General features: G+C 33.1%; 7 protein-coding genes across 7 annotated transcripts; 3 read left to right on the top strand and 4 right to left on the bottom strand.

Annotated features, from left to right (window-relative positions):
- Nucleotides 1-27: 27 nt before the first annotated feature.
- On the top strand, nt 28-289 carry Tsp_01707 (hypothetical protein; the record flags this gene model as incomplete). Its single annotated transcript, XM_003377517.1, has 2 exons — nt 28-183; nt 245-289. Coding segments are annotated over 2 exons (201 nt in total), but the record flags the coding sequence as incomplete, so codon positions are not given.
- Nucleotides 290-1,286: 997 nt separating this feature from the next.
- Nucleotides 1,287-1,677, top strand: Tsp_01708 (dynein light chain, cytoplasmic). Its single transcript, XM_003377516.1, has 2 exons — nt 1,287-1,451; nt 1,516-1,677. The coding sequence occupies exons 1-2, from the start codon at nt 1,287-1,289 to the stop codon at nt 1,675-1,677; spliced, it is 327 nt and encodes a 108-aa protein (XP_003377564.1).
- A 935-nt stretch (nt 1,678-2,612) lies between these two features.
- On the bottom strand, nt 2,613-3,595 carry Tsp_01709 (retinoblastoma-binding protein 6). The gene is made up of 4 exons (XM_003377515.1): nt 3,493-3,595; nt 2,850-2,928; nt 2,706-2,802; nt 2,613-2,642 (listed from the first exon to the last, which is right to left on the bottom strand). Exons 1-4 carry the CDS (start codon nt 3,593-3,595, stop codon nt 2,613-2,615), a joined length of 309 nt encoding a protein of 102 aa, XP_003377563.1.
- A 719-nt stretch (nt 3,596-4,314) lies between these two features.
- Tsp_01710 (60S acidic ribosomal protein P1) lies at nt 4,315-5,470 on the top strand. The gene is made up of 2 exons (XM_003377514.1): nt 4,315-4,366; nt 5,085-5,470. Exons 1-2 carry the CDS (start codon nt 4,315-4,317, stop codon nt 5,468-5,470), a joined length of 438 nt encoding a protein of 145 aa, XP_003377562.1.
- A 226-nt stretch (nt 5,471-5,696) lies between these two features.
- On the bottom strand, nt 5,697-12,114 carry Tsp_01711 (putative WD repeat and SOCS box-containing protein 1). Its single transcript, XM_003377513.1, has 12 exons — nt 12,084-12,114; nt 11,636-11,715; nt 10,780-10,795; nt 9,056-9,226; nt 8,398-8,628; nt 8,179-8,342; nt 7,963-8,046; nt 7,577-7,710; nt 7,367-7,480; nt 7,201-7,293; nt 6,976-7,144; nt 5,697-5,999 (listed from the first exon to the last, which is right to left on the bottom strand). The coding sequence occupies exons 1-12, from the start codon at nt 12,112-12,114 to the stop codon at nt 5,697-5,699; spliced, it is 1,590 nt and encodes a 529-aa protein (XP_003377561.1).
- A 3,824-nt stretch (nt 12,115-15,938) lies between these two features.
- On the bottom strand, nt 15,939-16,514 carry Tsp_01712 (hypothetical protein). The gene is made up of 2 exons (XM_003377512.1): nt 16,128-16,514; nt 15,939-16,067 (listed from the first exon to the last, which is right to left on the bottom strand). Exons 1-2 carry the CDS (start codon nt 16,512-16,514, stop codon nt 15,939-15,941), a joined length of 516 nt encoding a protein of 171 aa, XP_003377560.1.
- A 65-nt stretch (nt 16,515-16,579) lies between these two features.
- Nucleotides 16,580-20,797, bottom strand: Tsp_01713 (coronin-6). Its single transcript, XM_003377511.1, has 12 exons — nt 20,696-20,797; nt 19,227-19,334; nt 19,085-19,204; nt 18,864-18,938; nt 18,405-18,587; nt 18,222-18,353; nt 18,041-18,161; nt 17,950-18,001; nt 17,626-17,651; nt 17,249-17,427; nt 16,962-17,183; nt 16,580-16,894 (listed from the first exon to the last, which is right to left on the bottom strand). Exons 1-12 carry the CDS (start codon nt 20,795-20,797, stop codon nt 16,580-16,582), a joined length of 1,635 nt encoding a protein of 544 aa, XP_003377559.1.
- Nucleotides 20,798-21,044: the final 247 nt, after the last annotated feature.

Here is a 21,044-nt window from a genome sequence, read left to right as displayed (position 1 = left end):
CCGGATGACACTGCCGATTATATGCAGAAATTCAAAGAATTTCCTGAAAAAACTATAAATTGGAAAACTGTTACCAAAGTGATCGTACCAGAGATTATCATCGGTGCTGATGGCGAAATGTCCACAAAACGAAATGTGGATGAATCACAAAATAAACTACTCCCTGAAATTGTTCATATCTATGTAACAATATTATTTTGAAATACTTAATTATTTTTAAACATAATATTTTTTTGCTTTTTAGATTGATCCAAAAACAAATGCAATTAAAATAATCGATAAGAACTAATCAATCAATGGATATATTCAATCACATTATGATATTATAAAATGCTGTTTAATAACATATTAAAACATTTATATAATAAATGAATTTGAATTTTGATTTAATTTGAAATGTAAATTTTACGTTTTACCGTACACTAAGTGATTTTGATTTGAAATACAATTTTCATGCATAAAATAAAATTACGCATTCGTTTATATTAATAATGTTCTTTAATTGCTTTAGCTGAAAATTCCAGAAATTTTCAAACAAGGATTTCACATTCACATTTTTCATTTATAATATTTTGATCGCTGATAAAAAAATCGCTGTTGATCAAAAATGTGGAACTATCTAAACTAAGCCAATACTTATTTAACGACACAAATATTATTATAAAGCGTAATTTAATCAAGATTATTATTAATAACGTAAATTGTATGACATTTTATTTTTACTGAAATAAATTATTCTCTGTAAAACTGTATATTGCAATGCAAGATCAGAACATGGTTATTGTCAAGGAAGGAAATATTTTATTGAATTAAAGTACTTCAGTTAAAGTGCACGGGTTTTCAAACTGCTTAATCTTCCTGTCGCTTTTCATTTTTACCGTTCTAACTTAGCATCGTCAAAATTATTTGTTTAATACTTTTACATCTTTTACTTTTCATTCACATATTGACTAAAATACATAATGAAATAAATGATCTTTCATTAAATGATAAATAATACTAAACTATGTTTCAACTACACTGCTGCTTTGCATTTCTTATGCATATCACGCAGCACATACTAGAAGAATTATTATTAGTGCATATTAAATAAAAGTAATAATAATTATAATAGCACCAGAAAATTCATTTTGAGCTACGTTTAAACCATGCTAAAATTTACAGAATAGTGCTTTAAATCCAGACACTTTAAAATACGAGTAGTTTCAATTTCAAAGGTGCAATTTGTAAATCAGTATTTTATTTTGCTTGCCTGCACAACACGCATTTCCATTTATTGTGCGAGAATGGAAAACGAATGTGAAACAAATTTCGCAACATTGGAAGAAGCCCTGCAAAAGGAATTCAAGAAAGTTGTTCAGCTGTGTTTTCTTGATATGGACATGAGCATGCTGCGTGATGTCATAAAAATAACGTTTAGCACGTTGGAAAAATATAATGATGAAAGAGATGTGAAATTATTTTTTTCTTCATTAAACTTCGCGAAAGTGAAAATAATTCTAATATTTATTTCAGATTGCAAAAGCAATAAAATTAACATTAGATGAGAAGTATATGCCACCTTGGCATTGCATTGTTGGTCGGAAATTTTCTTCGAAAGTTACATTTGAAGACAGTCATTGTGTACACTTCGTCGCTGGAAACAAGGGCTTTCTGTTTTTTCGTGGAAAATACTAATGCTCTAAATTACAATTTAATTTTTATTTAAATAACAATTTACGTATGTAAAACTATGAAGATAATTATTCTGTTTGCATTAATAAAATGTTCATGGTATTATAAAGTGTCATACTGTTAACTATTCATTTTCAATTAAATTTTAATTAAAAAATATAGGTGTATTGTAAACGTACGGTATATTGTATAAAGGAATAAAACAACTGATATCATTTCAGTTATTTAACATAAATATTTTCTATGTTATTCAAGACAAATTTGCAAATTGCATAGTATTATAAAAAGTAAGATGCATATCCTATTTGGATTTGCAATACAAGCTAACATCAATTTGGTTGCGCTTTTCATAGGATGATAATAATTTCTTAAATATACTTTTGTAACATAAAGATGCGAAATTACTATATGCATTTGAAAGTTAATGTGTAATATTATAAGTCTACCCGCGATTATACTTCCTTTTCAGCCTCAGAACAATATTATTTTATCAAGTACTTCCAATTGCATTAAAACTTTTATTAATAAACACAACAAATAATATACTAAAATAATGATGAGCATATACAGTTAGCAATCAAACTGTAAGTGATAAATGCATAATATGCTTTAAGGTATAGCATCCGGGCTTTCACGCTTCTTCTTTTTTCTTAACCAGGACATTGGAAAATTCGCAGTCAGTTTTTCTGTATCATCAAAATGCAAATCTGCCGTACGTATCAAGCAAATGAAATTCTTACACCAAAATAAAGGCATTATTAAAGTCAACGAGCAATTATAAAATCAGCTCACTTTGTGAGCTTTTATGCAAAAAATAAGTAATTAAAAAGCAAAGATTGATTCAGTGATTATGTGAATTGTGCACTTAAATCACATTTAAATGAAATATTATTATTTTCATTATATTTGCCTAAATAATTAATAGATTTTACTTGTTACTAGCAGTCTTTTCTTCTTTTGTAATGCAGCTGAAAAATTGAAAATTTGCCATTAATTATAAAGCTGATTTCTTAATTATGACATAAACATACCAGTGGGCAATTCTGTATGCAGTGCCCTTCCTTCCTGCACCGCTTGCAGTAAGATGACCATGCTGATTTTCTTTTCCTTTGAGGAATTTTTACATAACTAAAAGATGATATTTATAAATGATCACAACTCTGTATTTTACTTACTATTTTGGATCGTATGCTTCTGTGGATTCCTTCATCATCAGCATGATCCTTTCTTCTTCTGTTAAATTTTCTCTTGTTCCTGAAACTATCATGTTGTTTAATATATTTGTAGAATGGTATGTAACTGAAATTAAAGAAATCTCATATATTACACACGTATGCAAATCTTATTTGAAATTGCTGTTATTTAAACATGTGTGTTATGGTGTATCCAAAATAACTTTGTCTTTTTTGATTTGATAGTTGGAATTAAAGAAATGAAATGAAAATATATTGGATGAAGAAAAAAGAACATCTGCAAATGAAATTTTTTTCTGCTCAAAACCTTCTTTAGAGTGCTCTCTGATGCTTAAAACAAAATAAAGCAAATAATTTTGAAAATGACATTGCAGTCATGCAGTATACCGCAGTTTTACTCCCTTTAGCAGCCTTATTAAAGAAATTTCAGAATCACCTATGTTATTAATGAATTCAATTCCAGTTAAATTTCTAGCCTATGCACTGATAGTAGAAGATGATAAGATGAGATTATTTTTATGCCTTCTCCAATGAACTTACGCAACATGTACAAATGATTCTCAGTGCATTTTGTTACTTTTCCTCTGTTGCTTATTCTACAAATTGCTCAAAGTTTGCTACTTACGATTTTTTTCTTTTTTCACCAATGGTGCCTGCATACTTCCCTTTGCTGCACGGCTGTCTTCGTTGGTTTTTGGCGCCTTGTTCTCGTCCCGTACATCCGACATTCTTCTCGCTCTTCCGATTTGCAGAATGAGTTTCATCTAAATGCCATAACATCAGAGGAGGATATCGTTTGCTCTGCTATTTCATTGGCTGAGCTCAGTGACCCGTACTTGCTTGTGTTCACAAAAAATGCTTTGTTTTTCTAGCTGTAGATTTCGCTGATGTCCTACATAGATGTTATGATAAACAAACTTAAGCTTAATTTTGTAATTTATTGTTGTATATCAGACTAAATGTTCATTCACTTTTGTTTAAGTCTTAGCATTGTTATCTCCCCAATAATTAAGAAGGTGTGACATAATAATATAATTATGTGTAATTTCGTTCATTGTAATTTGATAACGTTATTAACGGCAAATGATTTGCACGCTCTCATTATTAATTGCAGTTTCTCTAATCCACTTTTGTTGCTTTGTTCATTGTCATTCGAAACACTCTAATTTCTTGTTTATCTAATTGAACAGTTATTATCTACGGTGCTGCATTGTAAGTTTGAACTTTTAGTTACCATTTTTATTATTCACTTAATATATTCATATTTTACGTTAAAAAGAACGGTTTTTCTTCTGATTGCATGTAGAAATTCTTTGCAGCATGCCATTGGAATGCATTTGTCATGTAATTTTGAATATTGCCATTGTAAAAAATTTTATTTGAAGTTTAATAACTATTATTGAGGAGTCTTTAAGATAGTAATTTATCGAAAGCTGACTTAGATTAAATGCAATCGCAGGAACCGTTTTCCATTATGATAGAGAAGGCCGCAGTATTTGGTTTTACATGAAATGTTTCAATCAATGAAAAGTTTTGGGGAGACCACAATGCTATTACGCCATAGCTATGTAAACAGAAGCTATGCGATGAAAGCTCGACTTTTTGCCAACAGATAGAAAATTATCCTTGAGAATTTTACGGAGAGATCCTATTCCAGCGAAGTGGTAACCAATCATAAAGGTACAAGAAGTAGCCAATAAAACAGCTGCTCTTAATGGCCAATAATAAGTAATGTGAAGTATCCAAAGCCGTCGGCCTATTAAAGTTGCGAAATCAAGTGCGTACTCACCGATTTGAAATAAAATTATTACAATTTTTTTGAATATTTGACATAGTACATAAATTATTTGAAGATTTTTATTACCACTCGTATTTAGTTATTCCACATTCTGTAATTGAACTTACTTTTTATTCTTTACGTGTATTGCTACTGTAATTGTTACATCCGTTATGTTTCTATAGGATCCCTAATGTTTGTGCCGTTTTTTTTGTTTTTGCGTGAGCTGTCTAATTTTAGAAATCTTTTTTACATTTTCAGATTAGTGTAATGTTTATAGTATTGTTTCATTTGTCTTTTCTTGTTTCCTTTCAATTCATTCTTACAGTTTAAAATACTTTGCTTCTTGTCATTGCATGGAAAAAAGATTTGATGCGATACTTTTAAATGGTTCAAATGTTTTTGATTTAATTGATAATTTAAATGTTTCATGTTCTCAGTTTTACGGTGTAAAATATTAACATCAGTCCTTTCACTTAGGAAAATGGCTTTGAGCACTGAGTTGGCTTGTTGCTACGCTGCTTTGATTCTTCACGATGGTGGTAAAAGTATCACAATGGAAAATTTTCAATCAGTTCTGGAAGCTTCAAATGTTCACGTTGATAAAATTTGGTTAAATCTTTATGTGAATGCGTTATCCAAAGTGGACATTGGAGATTTGTTAAATTGTTTAAGCTGCGGTATTGGATCAGCTTCGGTTGCAGCAGCGCCTGCCACTGCGGAAGCTCCAAAGCCTGAAGCTGGCGCACCTGCGGCAAAGAAAGAGGAGAAGAAACCGGAATCTGATGAAGAAGACGAAGATATGGGCTTTGGATTATTTGATTGAAACGTGAATAATATGTTTAGCAAAGCAGAAATAAATTTCAGTTGATGAGCATTCTGTTTTCGTAAAATTTAATTTTTTGTTTGCTGTTTTGATCGGATGATGCGAAAATAGAACCAACGTTGGCATATAAATGCAAAAGTTTTATTCGGAATTTTTATTAAATATTATTTATTTATTTATTTATTTATTTATTTGATATTCTGTAATTAGCAATTTTGTATTTATTTCAATTAAAATTATGTGTATGTTGGAAACGCGAATTTCCCGCAAACTCCGCGAGGCCCATGCAAGATTCCACGATGCCCGTATATGAGTCGAGGACGGCAGGGACACCATTAAGGGTGGTAAAAAATGATTTCAATGGCCATCCGAGCTGGCTGCTAGTGTTGGGCAATGGCGGCATAGCATGGAGGCGTGCTGAAGGCATAGGAATGGGCAATAGACAACGGGCCACGCCCGGTTGTGTGGATCCGCGCAACTGCTGGATCAAAGAGGCCGCTCGACTGGCTGACGAATTTATAGCATAATGCTATGACGATCTATCATAATGCGGAAACAACAAAACAGTCCACTGACCGAGCATCAAATTACGTTGTGTTCGCTACAGTGTATTATTATTTATAAATCGACCATTAAGTTATTCTGAACAACGAAATGATTAACGTTCAAAGTATTACAGTTAAAAAGGTGTTTCAGAGTTAATTTTTAAATTAAGCATGAAATTATTCAAAATTTATTTTTTTAATATTTTATTGGTATGTACAGTATGAAATACGTGTATTCAGGATGTTTTATGTTAAATAATTAAAAAGAGTTTATTGCCTTAGCTATATTTCCAAATTTTGCAAAATTAAAAACATTTCCAGACATTTCAACAATTTAAAGATTTTCCAACATTAATGCTTTTATGTTGTACTATTTTCAGGTCGACTGCTCTTCAGAATAAATGATAAAATTGCTTTTCTTATTTTGATAAATTATCAGTCATTCGACTTCAATACAACTATTTGATGAAATATTTTTAACTTTATTTCGTAAGAATTGTTTTATTTTAATATTTCATTGCTTTTGAATTATCCCTTTTTATAGAAATATGAGCAAGCAAATTAAAATTGAATGTATTACCTAGTCTAAATTTCTTGACATATTAATATGCCTAATGCATTCCTATTGGGCAGATTCTTCATAAATTTAATTTTCAAAAAACGACTTACGTACAATAATTAATATTAGAGAAATTATTATTCCAGTCAATAATGTATTCTAAAACTTTTATTCACACTGCATTGTTAATCCACTGAAAAAGTGAAAGTAATTTGTGTTAAGTCAGTAACACTGTGTATCATTAATAACTGATTAATGTGTCAAAAGAAAAGAAAAGGTAAACAAGCTGGATAAACATTATCCGCATTTTTATCACTAAACAAGAACAGCAGAGAAAAACCAAGCAGGGGGTTGTAAAACAAAAAAAACAGCTCAAGATTTGTTGGTTACCACTGCATTACCCCAATTCCCACTTCACTGAAATGCAAATAATTTTTCAAGATGTCGGGTATGTTTTCCTTCATTAGGTCGTTTTCAGTGTAATTCTGCAGTACAATTTTTCGAGCTAAAAATGCCAATTTGAGAACTGACAACCGGGCAGAGTAAATTTGTACTGAACCCTTTTTGTCTCTACAAAAGCAACTAATTTTTCCAATAACAGTAAAATAAATTAGGGTGATATTTACCCAATAATGAAAATTGAACCATCATTGGAGTAAGCAACGGAAGAGCAGTCTTGTACTGTCTTTATGTATTTTGGACATGTCACGTGGTTGATGCTCCAAATTCGAACATTTCTAAAATTTAACATTACAGACTGCATGCAACATTTCGACAAAAATTAAAACTTACCCATCATCACATACTGTCGCCATGTGTTGACAATCTGTTGAAAAAGACAAATCTCGAACATGGTGTCTATTCAAAGAAAATTGAAATACGGTTTGAGGAGCAGGAATTCGATGCCTAATAATAAAAAGCAAACCCAGTTTATAGCAACAAAACACAAATAAGCATCCTTACCAAAAATAAGCAAGCGGATAACCGAAATGGTAATTCCACAGTATAAGTGAAGTGTCCATAGAACATGAAGCAATCAAAGTGTTGTCCGCGGCAAATTCACAGCATGTGATGGCATTTCTGTGTGACCTTAGGTAATGGAACGGAGTCCAACGAGCAGTTTCCCAAATAATTAGCTAAACAGTAAACAGAAACAAAACAAAAAACCATTCATACATTAGGAGGAAAATAGACATGCAAAAAGAAACAAACATCAAATTTCACAATAATAAGAAAATAATAAATAAAAAAATATTATACCAGTTAACGATATATGCTGCATGCAATTGCAATCAAGTCAATCAATACAATATCAGATTGTGCTTATTTTTAATGATTATGATTAAACTTATGTAAATTAGAATAAAAGCAAGCAACCAATAACTTACCATAGTGTCGGTGCCACCACTGGCAGCATATTTTCCGTCAAAAGACCAAGAACAGCATGTAACGATTTCCCTGTTACCATGACCCTAGTGTGCCAAGAAAAAAGCGAAATGTCAAATTAACGTCAACAGTAAAAATTTTCAATCACATGAATATTTCAACATTAAATGAAAGATTAACAAAAAATAATTAATAAATAATGAAACTGCAAAACTTACCTCAAGAGTTCTGAACATGTTCCCTTGATCATCCATATCCCAGAGTTTCAACGTTGAATCTCTTGAACATGACAACAGCGTAGATCGCATGGATGCCGTTGAAGGTGAAAACTTAATATCACAAACAATGCTTCTGTGGTCAAGAAGTTGCATAAGAAAAGAACCTAATGAACCGAAAATAATAAAATAAATTTGGCCAATGCTAAATCTGAGATCAACCTGTTTTGGGGCAATAAATGCGAATACTGCCATCATCCATACCAGCAGCTAGAAGTAGTACAGAACCTCGATCATTTTTTCTCATTTCATTTCTAGCGGAACCAAAAAGAAATATAAAACTTGACAGAGATGCATATCCAAAAGCGATTGAAAACACCATAGCATTTGATTCTACAATAATTATACGACGACGACTCAAATTTTCCTTAGAAAACAAAGCTCTTGTGCAGTCTGAAATAAACAATACATTCATATTCAATCGCTGTTTTTTTCAAGAGAACTTTTAAAATGATGTTCACTTTAAATTGCAAACTTTCAAAATAAATATCTCATAATTATTTTGTTGTTTCATGTCTTTCTCCTCAAAAAAAATTCCCAGTTGAAACAACAACAGTAGTATTTAAATTTGAATAAATTCGTTTAGTATCATATTGCGTACGTAAGCAAATCAAAAATACTTCAAATTTAGAAAAAAGCAATTTTCAAAAAATTTCAAAAATGCCTAAAATAATCAATTCAAAAACTGTATTACGCAAAATAATTTATACTGAGAGATAATTTCACTTAAAATATAAAATAAGTACATGACAAAAAAATCACTGGTAAAATTAATTTGAGCACTAGTTTACAAGAATGAAATGTATTTTATCTTAATTACTTTGAGAGGTATTGTCGGTGGAATGATTCAGTACCACTGTGATGAAACAACCTTGACTTGCCCAAGCTACAGCCGAATCATTTGGAGCAAAAGCTATCAGTGTCCGTGAATCTGTATCGAAGGCAAATTGTCCCTGCGGGGAACTAATTTCCAATAATTCATGAAGAAAATCTGAAAATCGTTAAAATATTAAACATTACAAACTGTATTATTTATTTCCATACTTTATGTAATATTAAAAACAAATAATGGATACTAATATTAATAAAATAACTGCATACATAACTTATCAGCATATGGTATAATTATTAAAATAACTAAAGGCTTACTAGTATTTGTAGCCATTCTACAACAGCTTCATGCACACTTCAATATTAAAGCACAGCTGGAGGTAAACTAAAATGGTAGTAAAAAAATTTTTGAAATACGCATCTGTAAATGCTGTGAATGTTTAATTCTGTGAAAAAAACACAACAATAAAATGAAGACAGGCAAAAAGCAAATAAATAACAAAATAACCGTCACAGTGATTATTACTCTCAAACGTTATAAAATAAGCCACTTTGTGATTAATTAAATTATAAAAACTACAAAAAGTTATATCATAAAAACATAAATCAATATCACTCAAAAGTAAATAAATGAAAATAAAGGTGAGTGAAGATTAATTTTTATAGTATTTAATTCGTGATTTTCACGTTTTAATGTTACCTTTTTGTATTTTATTTAATAAAATAGTTGTAATTGTTAAAAAAAATAAATAAATGATCAATAAATAAAACAGTAAAAAATAAAGGGAATATGCATTAAAGTCAAAAGATCAAAAGGTCAAAATAATAAGTCAAAAGATTTGAATTTAATCCATATGCATAATTTTACATTTCATTAAATTTTAAAATTATATCAAATTTTATAGCTTCCTAATAACTAGGGACATTTGAAGTTTATTACCATATCGTATGGATTCGGCTTACATACTTCAGTGCATTATTACTCGTTTAATTTGACTGTTATGTTATTAATTTATGTTGAAAAGTAAGTGCACTGTTTTCAATGTATGCGTTGATTTGCAATTTTTTTGCCTAATTTTTTCGAAGGAAAACTCGTTTCCGATGCACAAATCATCATAGTTACAATTAATCATGCCAGTACTGCATGTACATAGTAATGAAAAGTACTTCCTAATATTTTATTAATTGATAACAATGATACTATTATGCAATTACATCTGACATAATCTGTTTTTCTAGTACAATGAAAAATGATCATACACAATGCTTTTTTGAAATGCATACACCTGCGTATGCGTCAAACAAACAGCGCACGTTATGTAATAAGTCTGATAGAAAAAAACCTTATCAAAAGGTTATAATAACAAAACAGGAAATTAATCATGCTTAATAAAAATAAAAAGAAATCGATAGAAATTTTTCTCAACTACTTTTATGTTTATTTCATGTTTAACTGTTGAAAAATGCATACATTAAAAACTGCGATCGCCATTTTCAACCATCGTAAAAACATAAGGACATATTTCTTTTTGATAATAGCATTGCCTTTTTTTAAATAATAAACTGCTTTTTTCACTTCGCCTTTTAATATCATCGTTTAAAATCGATGACCGGCCGAATCATTTTTTTATGAAATAACAGAAATACGCCAGAACTATCCGTGAAAATAGCAAAGCGGGAGAAAAGCATATGATGCGGCTAAATTTCAACAACCTTGCTCGGAGTGAAACTGTAAAATTTAAATTAAACGTGTTAAAACGTGTAAACGTGTAATTGAATTAATGTAGTTAAACATTGTCTAATACCTCAACGCCTGCACTTTCCAACAACCAACTTCAAGATGCCATTCCTTTTTTTTATTTCTATACTTATGATAACATTTCCGTAGCAAAAATATGCAAATAAACAGTTGATTAAGTTTACAAAAACTTCGCATTTAGCATAATTTGAAGAGATTTTAAGATAAAATTTAGCATTTTTAAACGTTTCATTTGCTACAACTTATAGTTTAGATTTTTTAATAAAAATCTTTACCCTAAAATGCAATCTTTACAAATTAAAATAAGAACAATAATACTTGAAATAATTATTCAGTTATTAATGTTTATTTATTGCTCAATCTAATTTTTTAAAACTGATAACGTAATCAACTGCCGTGCAAAAGATGAAATTAAATGATATGTAACACATTAGATTACAAAAAACTATTTATTACAATGCCATTTTCATACTTCAGTGCAACAACGAAGCGCAAAAGTGTACAAAATTCTAAATTCTAACCAGTAAAACGTTATGCAATTAATTTTGGGAATAATTAAAAGATAAATGAAGAAAATCAATCGATAAAATCAGAAATCGAGTTATCTGTTTTTCTGCTACAAATGTAGCCGTGCTCATGCTTGCTGAGCAAGTGTAATTCTCTTATTAATTGTGAATATTTGCTTATTTATTGATTTCATATCAACAACTTAGTAAAACTGTAGCATTTATTTATTATTTTATTAAAACCTCTTTTATAAGCGTATCTAAATAGTTTACACAATGAAAAATATTTATTTAATATTAATACTTGATTTTCTGAAACTGAGGCACGTTGTGACAGTACAGTTGTGAGAATTTGAATTAATTCTTCTCGATTTGCACTTGAAGCTGCAACAGTAAAAAACAGTAAGATTTTGTTTATAACATTTATCGTTTGTTATTAATAAAATAATAGTAAAGGATGTATATATTTGAGATTACGTGATGGCAAGTGTAATGTGAAAAGTAAACTGTAAACATTAGCAGTGTATGAATTATATTTTTCTGTTTTCTGAATTTTATTTTATTAAACTGTTTATTATGATTGTTAACTGCATTTTCCATTTAAAAATGCCGTATAGTAAGATAAAAGTGAGAGAAATAACAACATATGCCAAAATTGATAATTAAGAAAGATATTTTGGATTTTCCTAAAGCAATTTTAAAATAGGTCATTTTCAGATTGAGCGGGGCTTTTAGTTTTAACTGTTTACAACTGTTGAGAGGTGAGTCGCCTTGTAAATTCATCTTAGCTATAGGTTAGTAGATTTTTTGCTGAAAAAATTGATTATTCAGTAAAGGAAGTTATTGTCTTATTGCTTGTTTCGAATGGTTAAATAAGAGTGTAGCCTATGAGGAATAAGTATTTTATTTGTTAAATAGTATTGAGAAAGTGCAGTTTATTCAACTATTGAGCGTCTTGATCTTGTTCTGTAAAAGCAACGATGTGCGTTGTTGATTACTGTAAAGAATTGAAAATTTTGATGAAAAATCCTTTATCTGTCTATAATTTTTTGATGCAAAATTCATTGGTTTTTATTATAATTTGTGGTTTTGTTTCATTGAAATTGATTTGTTATTTTGAACGTACTTTAGAAGTGTGAACTATTTATTAGATATTGATTTTTTGAACAGTACATTAGCAAAGTTTTGTTAGTTAACTAGCCATGAGTATTCAAATGAGAAATAGTGGAGGATTTATTGAGACTAAAATGAATAATTATTGCATAGTACGATGCGTAGATGTCAATGTAGAAATCTTTATTTCTTAAATAAATAAATAAATATCTATAAATTTTTATGTTAAAACGTGCGAGTTTTTATTTTGTGAAGATTATTTATAATTTTATAGCAGCGATAATTTTTTGTTCTCCAGTGTGATTTATTTCATTTATTTGTTGTTGTCTACTTATAATTTGAGTGAAAGACATTTTCCATTCTCATCATATTCGCTCTGTTTTTCATGTAAGTACTGTTGCAATTGCAAATGCTGTTACTGAATGGTGAAAACGAGAAAATTTTTAGAATTTTAACGATATAATTTCATTGAATATTTTTAAATAATTGTATTGTTATTTTGACTAGATTTTTTACTGTACTTATTATTGAAAAGTTAGCATTTTGCAAGTAATTTTTAGTAATCAAGAATTATTAATGTAAAATATTCAAAACAGTTAGTAGTTTAAAAAATGTGTGTAATGTATTTTAATATTCTGATGCAATATTTAGTTCTATAACGATAGTTACTGTGTGTGTGTGTATCTGTTTTCATTTGTACAGTATTTTCGGTATGAAGTGGAATGAAAAGTAATATGTACGTCATATATTTATTGCCTTTAATTGCTTGATTTGAATGAATTTATCGTTGGTTTACATATTTAGAATTTTGTTGAATTGTTGTGTGCACTGTGAGCGCTGTCTTCGTTGCTTTACTTTATATGATATTTGTTTACTGTTTTTCAAAGCAATGAAGAAACACGTAAATTTTTTATCTATGAACTGAATATAATAAAAAGTTAAAATGACGATGGAAATACAAAAAAATGGGTGAAGTTTTTTGAATTTAAATTCAAAAATAATGAATGTTCTCATTCATAGTATACTTAATTTGATTGTGTGCATAATTGAACAGTATGAAATTGTGAATTGAAAAAAAGTTGGTTATTAATTTATGAATCATGATATTCTTTTTCTAATATTTGATATTTATTATGGTTTTATGGTTTATTTTTGTGTCGTGATGCTTCATTGGGAATTTGTTTGTAAATACACATTTTCAGTATACCGAAAGTAAACTGTGCGCGAAATGTGTGCAAATATTATGTTTGAATTGATGATTAAGACAAGATAGTATAATACAGTTGTAAAATAAAGTGATTTTTTGTTTTATGAAATGGTCGAAGTGTAATTTTTACCATTGTACTGGAGAAATGGAATTTTTCAAAAATATGCATTAATTATTTTTTCATGAAAATTTTACATTTTTTGAAGGTGATTTAAAGGAATATTTAAAAAAAGCAAATAGCGAGCGGATCATTGGTTTGCGGCGAAGTGAAACAATCCACGGTCGGTCGGTGAACAATGCACGCGTATAACGCGTTCATTTCGTCGGATCGAATTTACATCTCGCCGGCGGCAGCGGCTGCGGCGGCTGCAGCGGCCGCGGCGGCGAACGAGCCGAACGTGACCTGTCAGCCGGGTCATTACGGCTACCAGCAGCCACCGCCACCGCCACCGCCTCCTCCTCCTCCTCCTCAGCCACCACCGATGGCTGTCATTCCAAGAGTACAGTATTCGCAGGCGCAAGTGCACCAGCGAGGTTCGTCGTCGTCCGACCTTTGTCGGGATTTTTCCCGACTGTGCAACGTGCAGTCGACGACCGCGACTACGCCGACGAGTACGTCGACGTGCTCGTCGGCGCCGTCGTCGGGCACGACGTTCAAATGGCGTTTGGACGCGCCGGAGTTTGTACCGCTGGCGATGAGACAGAAAGAGTCGACCGGAGTTGGTGGAGGAGCTACGGCGGCGGCGGCGGCGGCGCCGACGACAACCGCGCCGCAGACAGTCTCCGTCGAACAGACCAACGTGATGCAGTATTTTCTGTGGGAGTTGGTCAATTGGTTGTCGCAGTTGTACATGGACCCGGCCAAGTATGAACTGATCGCCAGGCAAATTTCCGGCCAGTTGAACTGCTGCGTTCGTACGGAGCACGATCTGGCGGCCGTGGTCGACAAGTTCTTCGACGTGTGCATGTCCTATCCGCATTTCAGCTACCAGGCGGCCCGACTGACCGGTCACTTCAACGCACAGTTCACCGGCTGTCCCGACGCGCCCGACTTGTTCCGCAAGCTGTTGTTGCGCCGTTGCCACGCCGAACTGGAGAACCGATCGACCCTGTTGGACAGTGACCAGTTGGCGCCGCGATTGCACAACTTTGTCATCTTTTTGTCCGAACTGGCCGCCCAGACTGAACAAGGGGCGGCGCCGAACGAATTCGCCCTCGACGCGCTGCTCGAACTGCTCGAAGAGCTGCTGGCCCGCCAAAGCGACGCCCATTTGCGCTGCGCGCTGACGGCGCTGAAGTGCAGCGGCGCGATGCTGCTGCGCCACGCGCCGGACCAGACGCGACGTCTGTTCGCCGCCATCGACGACCGGTCGTTTCTGCAACGCCAGTCGTCCAGTGTACTATTTTTGGCCAAGACGTTGGCCAATTGTCGGCGCCAGTGGGAACAGAGCGCCGAACAGTTGCGTTCGATCGCCGAAGCGTGCGAGTCGGCGCGCGACGTGGCCGAATCGGTCGCCAATTCGTTGCTCGACCACAGCGACGGTGTCCACTACGGTCCGGATGGTCAGCCGTTGACGTCGGAAGAGAGCGACTTTTTGGCCGAATTCGACAACAACGGTCTAGACGGTGGCAATGAAATGACCAGTACCACCAGCACTAGCACTACCACTACCAACAACAATAACAACAACAACTTAAACACAAACAACAACACAAATACAAACAACGGTGATAACTGCGACGTTGTTTTGTCTGAAGAAGATTTGCTTATGGCTGAAGCGTACGAAAAGTTTTTAATGATGGTAAACACGAACAACAATCAAAACCGATGACCAGATCGATTTTTCAACCGATGATCAACATTAACCAATTAACAACAACAATAATTACTTTATTTTATACAAATATATTACAACAACATTCTTTTTTCTTTTCATATTCTTTTGCTTTCTCCACATTTCTCTCTCTCTCCCATTCCCTCACTATTCATCTGCCTGTTCCAAATGTACAAAAATACCTACCTGTATGCATCATTTTGTAATAATGAATTATTTATTTATTATTGCATTAATAAAATGAAAAAAAATGTTTTTTTCCTTCTAACCAACATCACATTTTATTCACAATTGAACCAACTACAAAAAGCACAATATGAAAAAGCAATACTATTTTGCCTGCCGTTTAGAAATTAAAAATCAAAAGGCACTCATCACAGCTCTCTCTCTCTCTAACAATGTTATTTGTATCAGTTATCTGAAATTCAAGAGAAAAGAAGAAAAAAAAGTGCTCAAATTTGTTCAATTTGAAAATGATCATTGTCCTGTTGACGTTCTTCGAGAAAACGCAATCGACGTTCCAGACGACGCAACAGAAGCTTTATCTGGCGCATATCGCTGATCAGTTCGTCGACGGCGATCTATATATATATATACATACATAAGCTAGATGTGTGTGTTTCCAGTACAACATTTCTTACCTCCGTCCCATCGGATGTTTTCAACGTGGAGACGGCAGTGTGCGCGACAATGTCGTCATTGGAATCCACCACCACTCTGCCGGCAGCTTTGGAACGCAAAGCCGACGACGACGACGACGACGACGATGACGCCACCGCCGCCGGACAACCGGCGTCCTGCTCACTGACCACCTCGGTGGAACGCGGGTGACGTGGGAAAGTGGCGTTGGTCACCGTCTGGGCATCCCGACTTTCTGGACGTACGGTCGACGACGACGACGACACCGCCGCCGCCGCCGGCGTGTTCGAGGCGGCGCTCGTGTCGCTCGGTTGCATCGTGGTCAAAATGGCCGAACGTCGGGACTCCAACGTTTTCTCCTGTTGACTTTTGCCCCCGTGCAAAGGCATCTGCGCAAGAAAAGGGTAGGGTGAAGCAAGTAATAATTAATAAATTTTCAAATCAAATCAAAACCTCATACCAATATTGGATTCGCATTCTGACCGTCCAACCAATTTTCCGCCGTTATTGCCGGAGTGGTGCTGGCCGTGTCCGGGTAGAGATCCTCTTGGAACATCTCCGACTTGCGCGGCACGAAAAATTGCAAATTCTCGACCACACCTTTGTTGGTGCACTTGAAAATGCGAGCAATTTCATTTTCGTTAATTTTCAAGCCTCTTTTCGGCATGAATCCAATGCCGCGTTGCGGTTCCGGTGACGTGAACGTGTTGATGAAATGAACATACGGTGCCTCGTTGTTCACCTCATAGTAGCGGATGTTACTGTCACCCTGGACGTGAACAATACAAAAAAGAAAAATGAACAATAAAAATAGATAAATAAATAAATAACTTTACCTTCCCACACAAATAAATCAAACCGGTGTCCTTGTCGTAGAACGGAAACAGCACACCGTTGCTGGTGTCCAATTCTTCCTGGGTGACCGGCTCTTCGAGATTTTCCTCGTCCCTCAACGCGTACATCCGCTCGCTTCGCCTAGTGAAGCCGGTCGTGAAGATTCTGCCGTCTTTCAAAAAAATCCCATGCTGCGGCTTGACTCCTTCGTGGCCAGAACCTTGCTGAAATAATCATGCAATTTGCATAATCCATCATGTTTTTATTATCTTTCAACTTTAAAAATTACTCGCAAAATTAGCCCTGTGCGTGGGTCGATCACACGGATCTTTTTATCCTTGCAAGTGGTCAACAATTTGCTGCCGTCATAATTGAAATCCACAGACCAGATCAAATCCGGATGACCGGCTATTTGCACCAACAGTTCACCAGTGCCAACATTCCAAAGGCATAATTTCAAATCACCGCCTGCAAACATTGTACAACACAAATAATAATAACTATTTTGACAATGGATCATTGAATTTTTTTAAAAAAAATCCCAAATTCATGAACAATCGAGATTAGTTTTGTAATTTTCAATTTTTAACAAAACAATATTTCACAATTCATTGGAATGAAACACTGTAAAAAAAACTTTTTGCCGAATTTAAATTCCTCATAAACTTTTCCCTCTTGTTTGTTCCCAAATTCTTAACAAAATAAAACAAAAATTAAAATGCTGTCTATATAAATTTAAATATTGTGCAAAGCATAACAACTCAGTAAAATTCATTAATTATCCACTCCAAAAAGGCAAGCAACCTGATGAAAAATCTATATTTCAACTTGCGTCAACTAGTAGTACGCCGGCAAATCAAATAGACAAAAAAATACATAGAAGCAAAAAGCAGTACACACAATGAAAATAATAGCAGTTTACGTCATAGTCATTGGCAGCTTCGCTTAGCAAATGCTAACTTGATTGCTCATTGCAAACAAAAATTTAACATAGCCGATTGGCAACAGCTATTACGTTTGTTACTTTTCATGAGCAAAGTTTCTTCAAATTAAAAAAAAGTATTTTTAAAAGCTACATTACCAGCCGTGAGTAAGATGTCGTTAGCAGTTGGATGCCAAAGAATCGATGTAACTCGCTTCTGATGACCAGCCAACTCCATCAACGGCTGCTTCAAAGGTTTGACCAATCCACCGTCAGGAATCTGCCAAAGCAAATAATGCAAAATATCAAGTAAGCCCAATTAACGAACAAACAAACTTACATGCCAAATTTTGGCCGTACAATCTTCGGAGCAACTTGCAATGACATTGTCGTTGAAAGGGCACCAGGCAATTTCCAAAACTGGGCCCTTGTGCCCATCAACAAAAGGATAATCCTTCTCCAGTCTTCCTGTCTACAAGATAAACGGTAAAATCAAAAGCACCTTTCCAAAAATTCACTAAACCTTCGTAATAGGAACCACAATAAATGGTCCGCCGGCACCGTCGGTAATGATGGCAATAAATTTTGGATTGACCGCACAAAATGTTGAATCCCACGAAATTTTACTGATTCGAACATCTTCAAGACAATACTCACGTTTCATTGGCTTGCAAAAGACATGTCTAAATTTGCTCTGACGAACAAACTGCATTTTGTAGAGAAAACTAAAAATTGTAAAAAAAACATAACAATTTAGAATAGAATATTATTAAAAGTTGGTTTAATCGAAAACGACTCGCGCACGGCAGCTTGTTGGCAACAAGCGGCAATGAGAAAAAGCAAACATCACCCTGGTGGAAGAACAATTTTCAAAAGCTCACTGCAAGCACTACTGAGAAAGAAAACGGAATAATAATTATAACAACAACAACAACAACAACAACGATACTAAGTGTATCTATCTATTAATGCATGCAATAACGGATAGACGCACTATTGCCACCACTGAAGCCGGTCGACGTGACGGCGAAAAGCAGCTGTCACGAACATTCTGACACTGCGCATCAAGTCGAATAAGAAAAAAAAATAAGAAAAGATACTACTCCTATTACACTTGTTCAAATGAGGCACAAATAAATTTTCAACACATGTGGGTAAATAAAAATTAATTAAAATGAGGAAACAAAAAATATTAAAACAAACAACAACACGTTCAGCACAGTATCTGTGGACGGAAAATGGATGAAAGCAACATCGACATGCTTGTTGTAGTAGTTGGACAGGCAGAGGCCAATCAACAAAACTATCACGGCGGTACTTCAGCTATACTTTAAAACCAGACAACTGAATTGCCACGTAATTTTCGACGATCGGACCGACCGGCACGATCAAGCCAGCTCTGACAACTGGTCGGTACACAAATGATCATTTGGACAAATTTCCATAACACTAGCTAAAAGATTTTCAGGTTAAAAATCAAAATACAGTATATGTTTAAAAATTTCAAAATAGAACAATTATTATTGCAAAAATGAAAACAAATAGAACGCCTCTGGTTCAGAGCATATCGCTGAGAAACAACAATACAAATTTAAGCTTTTAAACATGATCGATAAATGGAAGCATAAAATTATATCACATTTTCTATTCTACAATGCAATGATAATAAACTAGAGAGAACAACAAAATATTGTCCGAAAAGTATTTTACCCTCTCAATCAGAATCTCAGCATTTTACTCAAGTTGAATATGATAAATTTTAAAAGAACAAAATAAACTTTAGAAAACTAATTCATATATATGAAAAAAACAAATCATTACAAACTAAATTTTGTCCAGCAAATAATTACAAAATGTAAACGTAATCTCAATAAATTTGATTGCAATCATTATTTGCATGTATAACACAAAGAATTTCTAATATTGAAAATAATACTAATAAATCTTACATAATAAGATTTTTTTAACATTAACACAATATGCTTTTAGTCAGTTTCACCAAAGTGCATTATTGACAGAATGTTGAAAACAACGAGAATTTATAAAATTTCAATTTTAAATTCAAACATCCAAAAATCATTAATAAAGTATATAAATTTGTGTAAAAAACAACAATAATTACCCAATAATTCATGGAATCAAAAAAAGTCTGTATAATGATGCAAATGAGTGCACGAGTTGAAAATTAACGCAAAAGTCAGAGAAAGAGCAGAAAAATCAGCAACAAAACTTACATACTGTAACTGCTTTCACAAGTACAAAATTCATCTGATAGTTAAAATGCTTCCAAAAAGCGGCCAAAAAAAGTAAAACATTTAAATACATGTAAATAAAATCAAAAATTATTTTTCACATTATAAAAAAACTACTTTCAAAACTGAAGAAAGAGCATCGACTAAAGTTTGATTCCGAAGCAAAGAAAAATCTTAAAATCTTGCTTTTAATACCAACATCACATATATTCAGCAACATAATGTTCAATTTTATTTGAACTGAAAAATGGAAATCATTTCAAAAGAAATGCCAATATAATTTAAAACTGCTATCATGTTCGTTAATAATTTTAAAAATCTACAGCAATATATTAAAGTAAAAAAACAATTTAATTTAAATACTATAATATAATAGAATCAACAATGTAAGAAAATCTGCGAGAAAATTATTATTACAAATTAGGTATTTTAAAATTAGATTCATTAATCTTACCAATCATCTTTCTAGTTTGCTCAGAGTCATTCATCTCAGTAAGAAGAAACACGTTTCTTTGGACACAGTGCTTCAGATTAGTTTATTCCCTGTTTTATTATGAAAAACTTGGCATTTGTTAAATATAATTGTTAAAATGAAGTCATAGAAATAGGGACAAAAATATTTGCGTCGAATGGCGCCAACAATTTCAGAACTTACTTTTAACATGGTTATTTATCCTTGACAGTCTCTTCATTAAAGAAAATCAAGTTTAACTGCTGATAGTGAAATTTTCAACTTGAACACAATGTTGTCCTAATTGCTGACAATACGAGGTAGCCTTGTTGACTTTTCAAACATTCATGTACGCTTTACTGTTTGCTTTGATCTTCGATCACAAAAGTTCTGTTAATCAGTATTTTCAACAGTTTTATAATGCCATAAAAATGATTAATGCTGTGCAATTTTCAACTGA

The sequence above is a fragment of the Trichinella spiralis genome (assembly GCF_000181795.1).
Source record: "Trichinella spiralis strain ISS 195 chromosome Unknown Scfld4, whole genome shotgun sequence".
NCBI classification, from domain to species: domain Eukaryota; kingdom Metazoa; phylum Nematoda; class Enoplea; order Trichinellida; family Trichinellidae; genus Trichinella; species Trichinella spiralis.
Note: the sequence above shows the minus strand (reverse complement) of the source record. Positions and strands in the feature narration are given on the sequence as shown.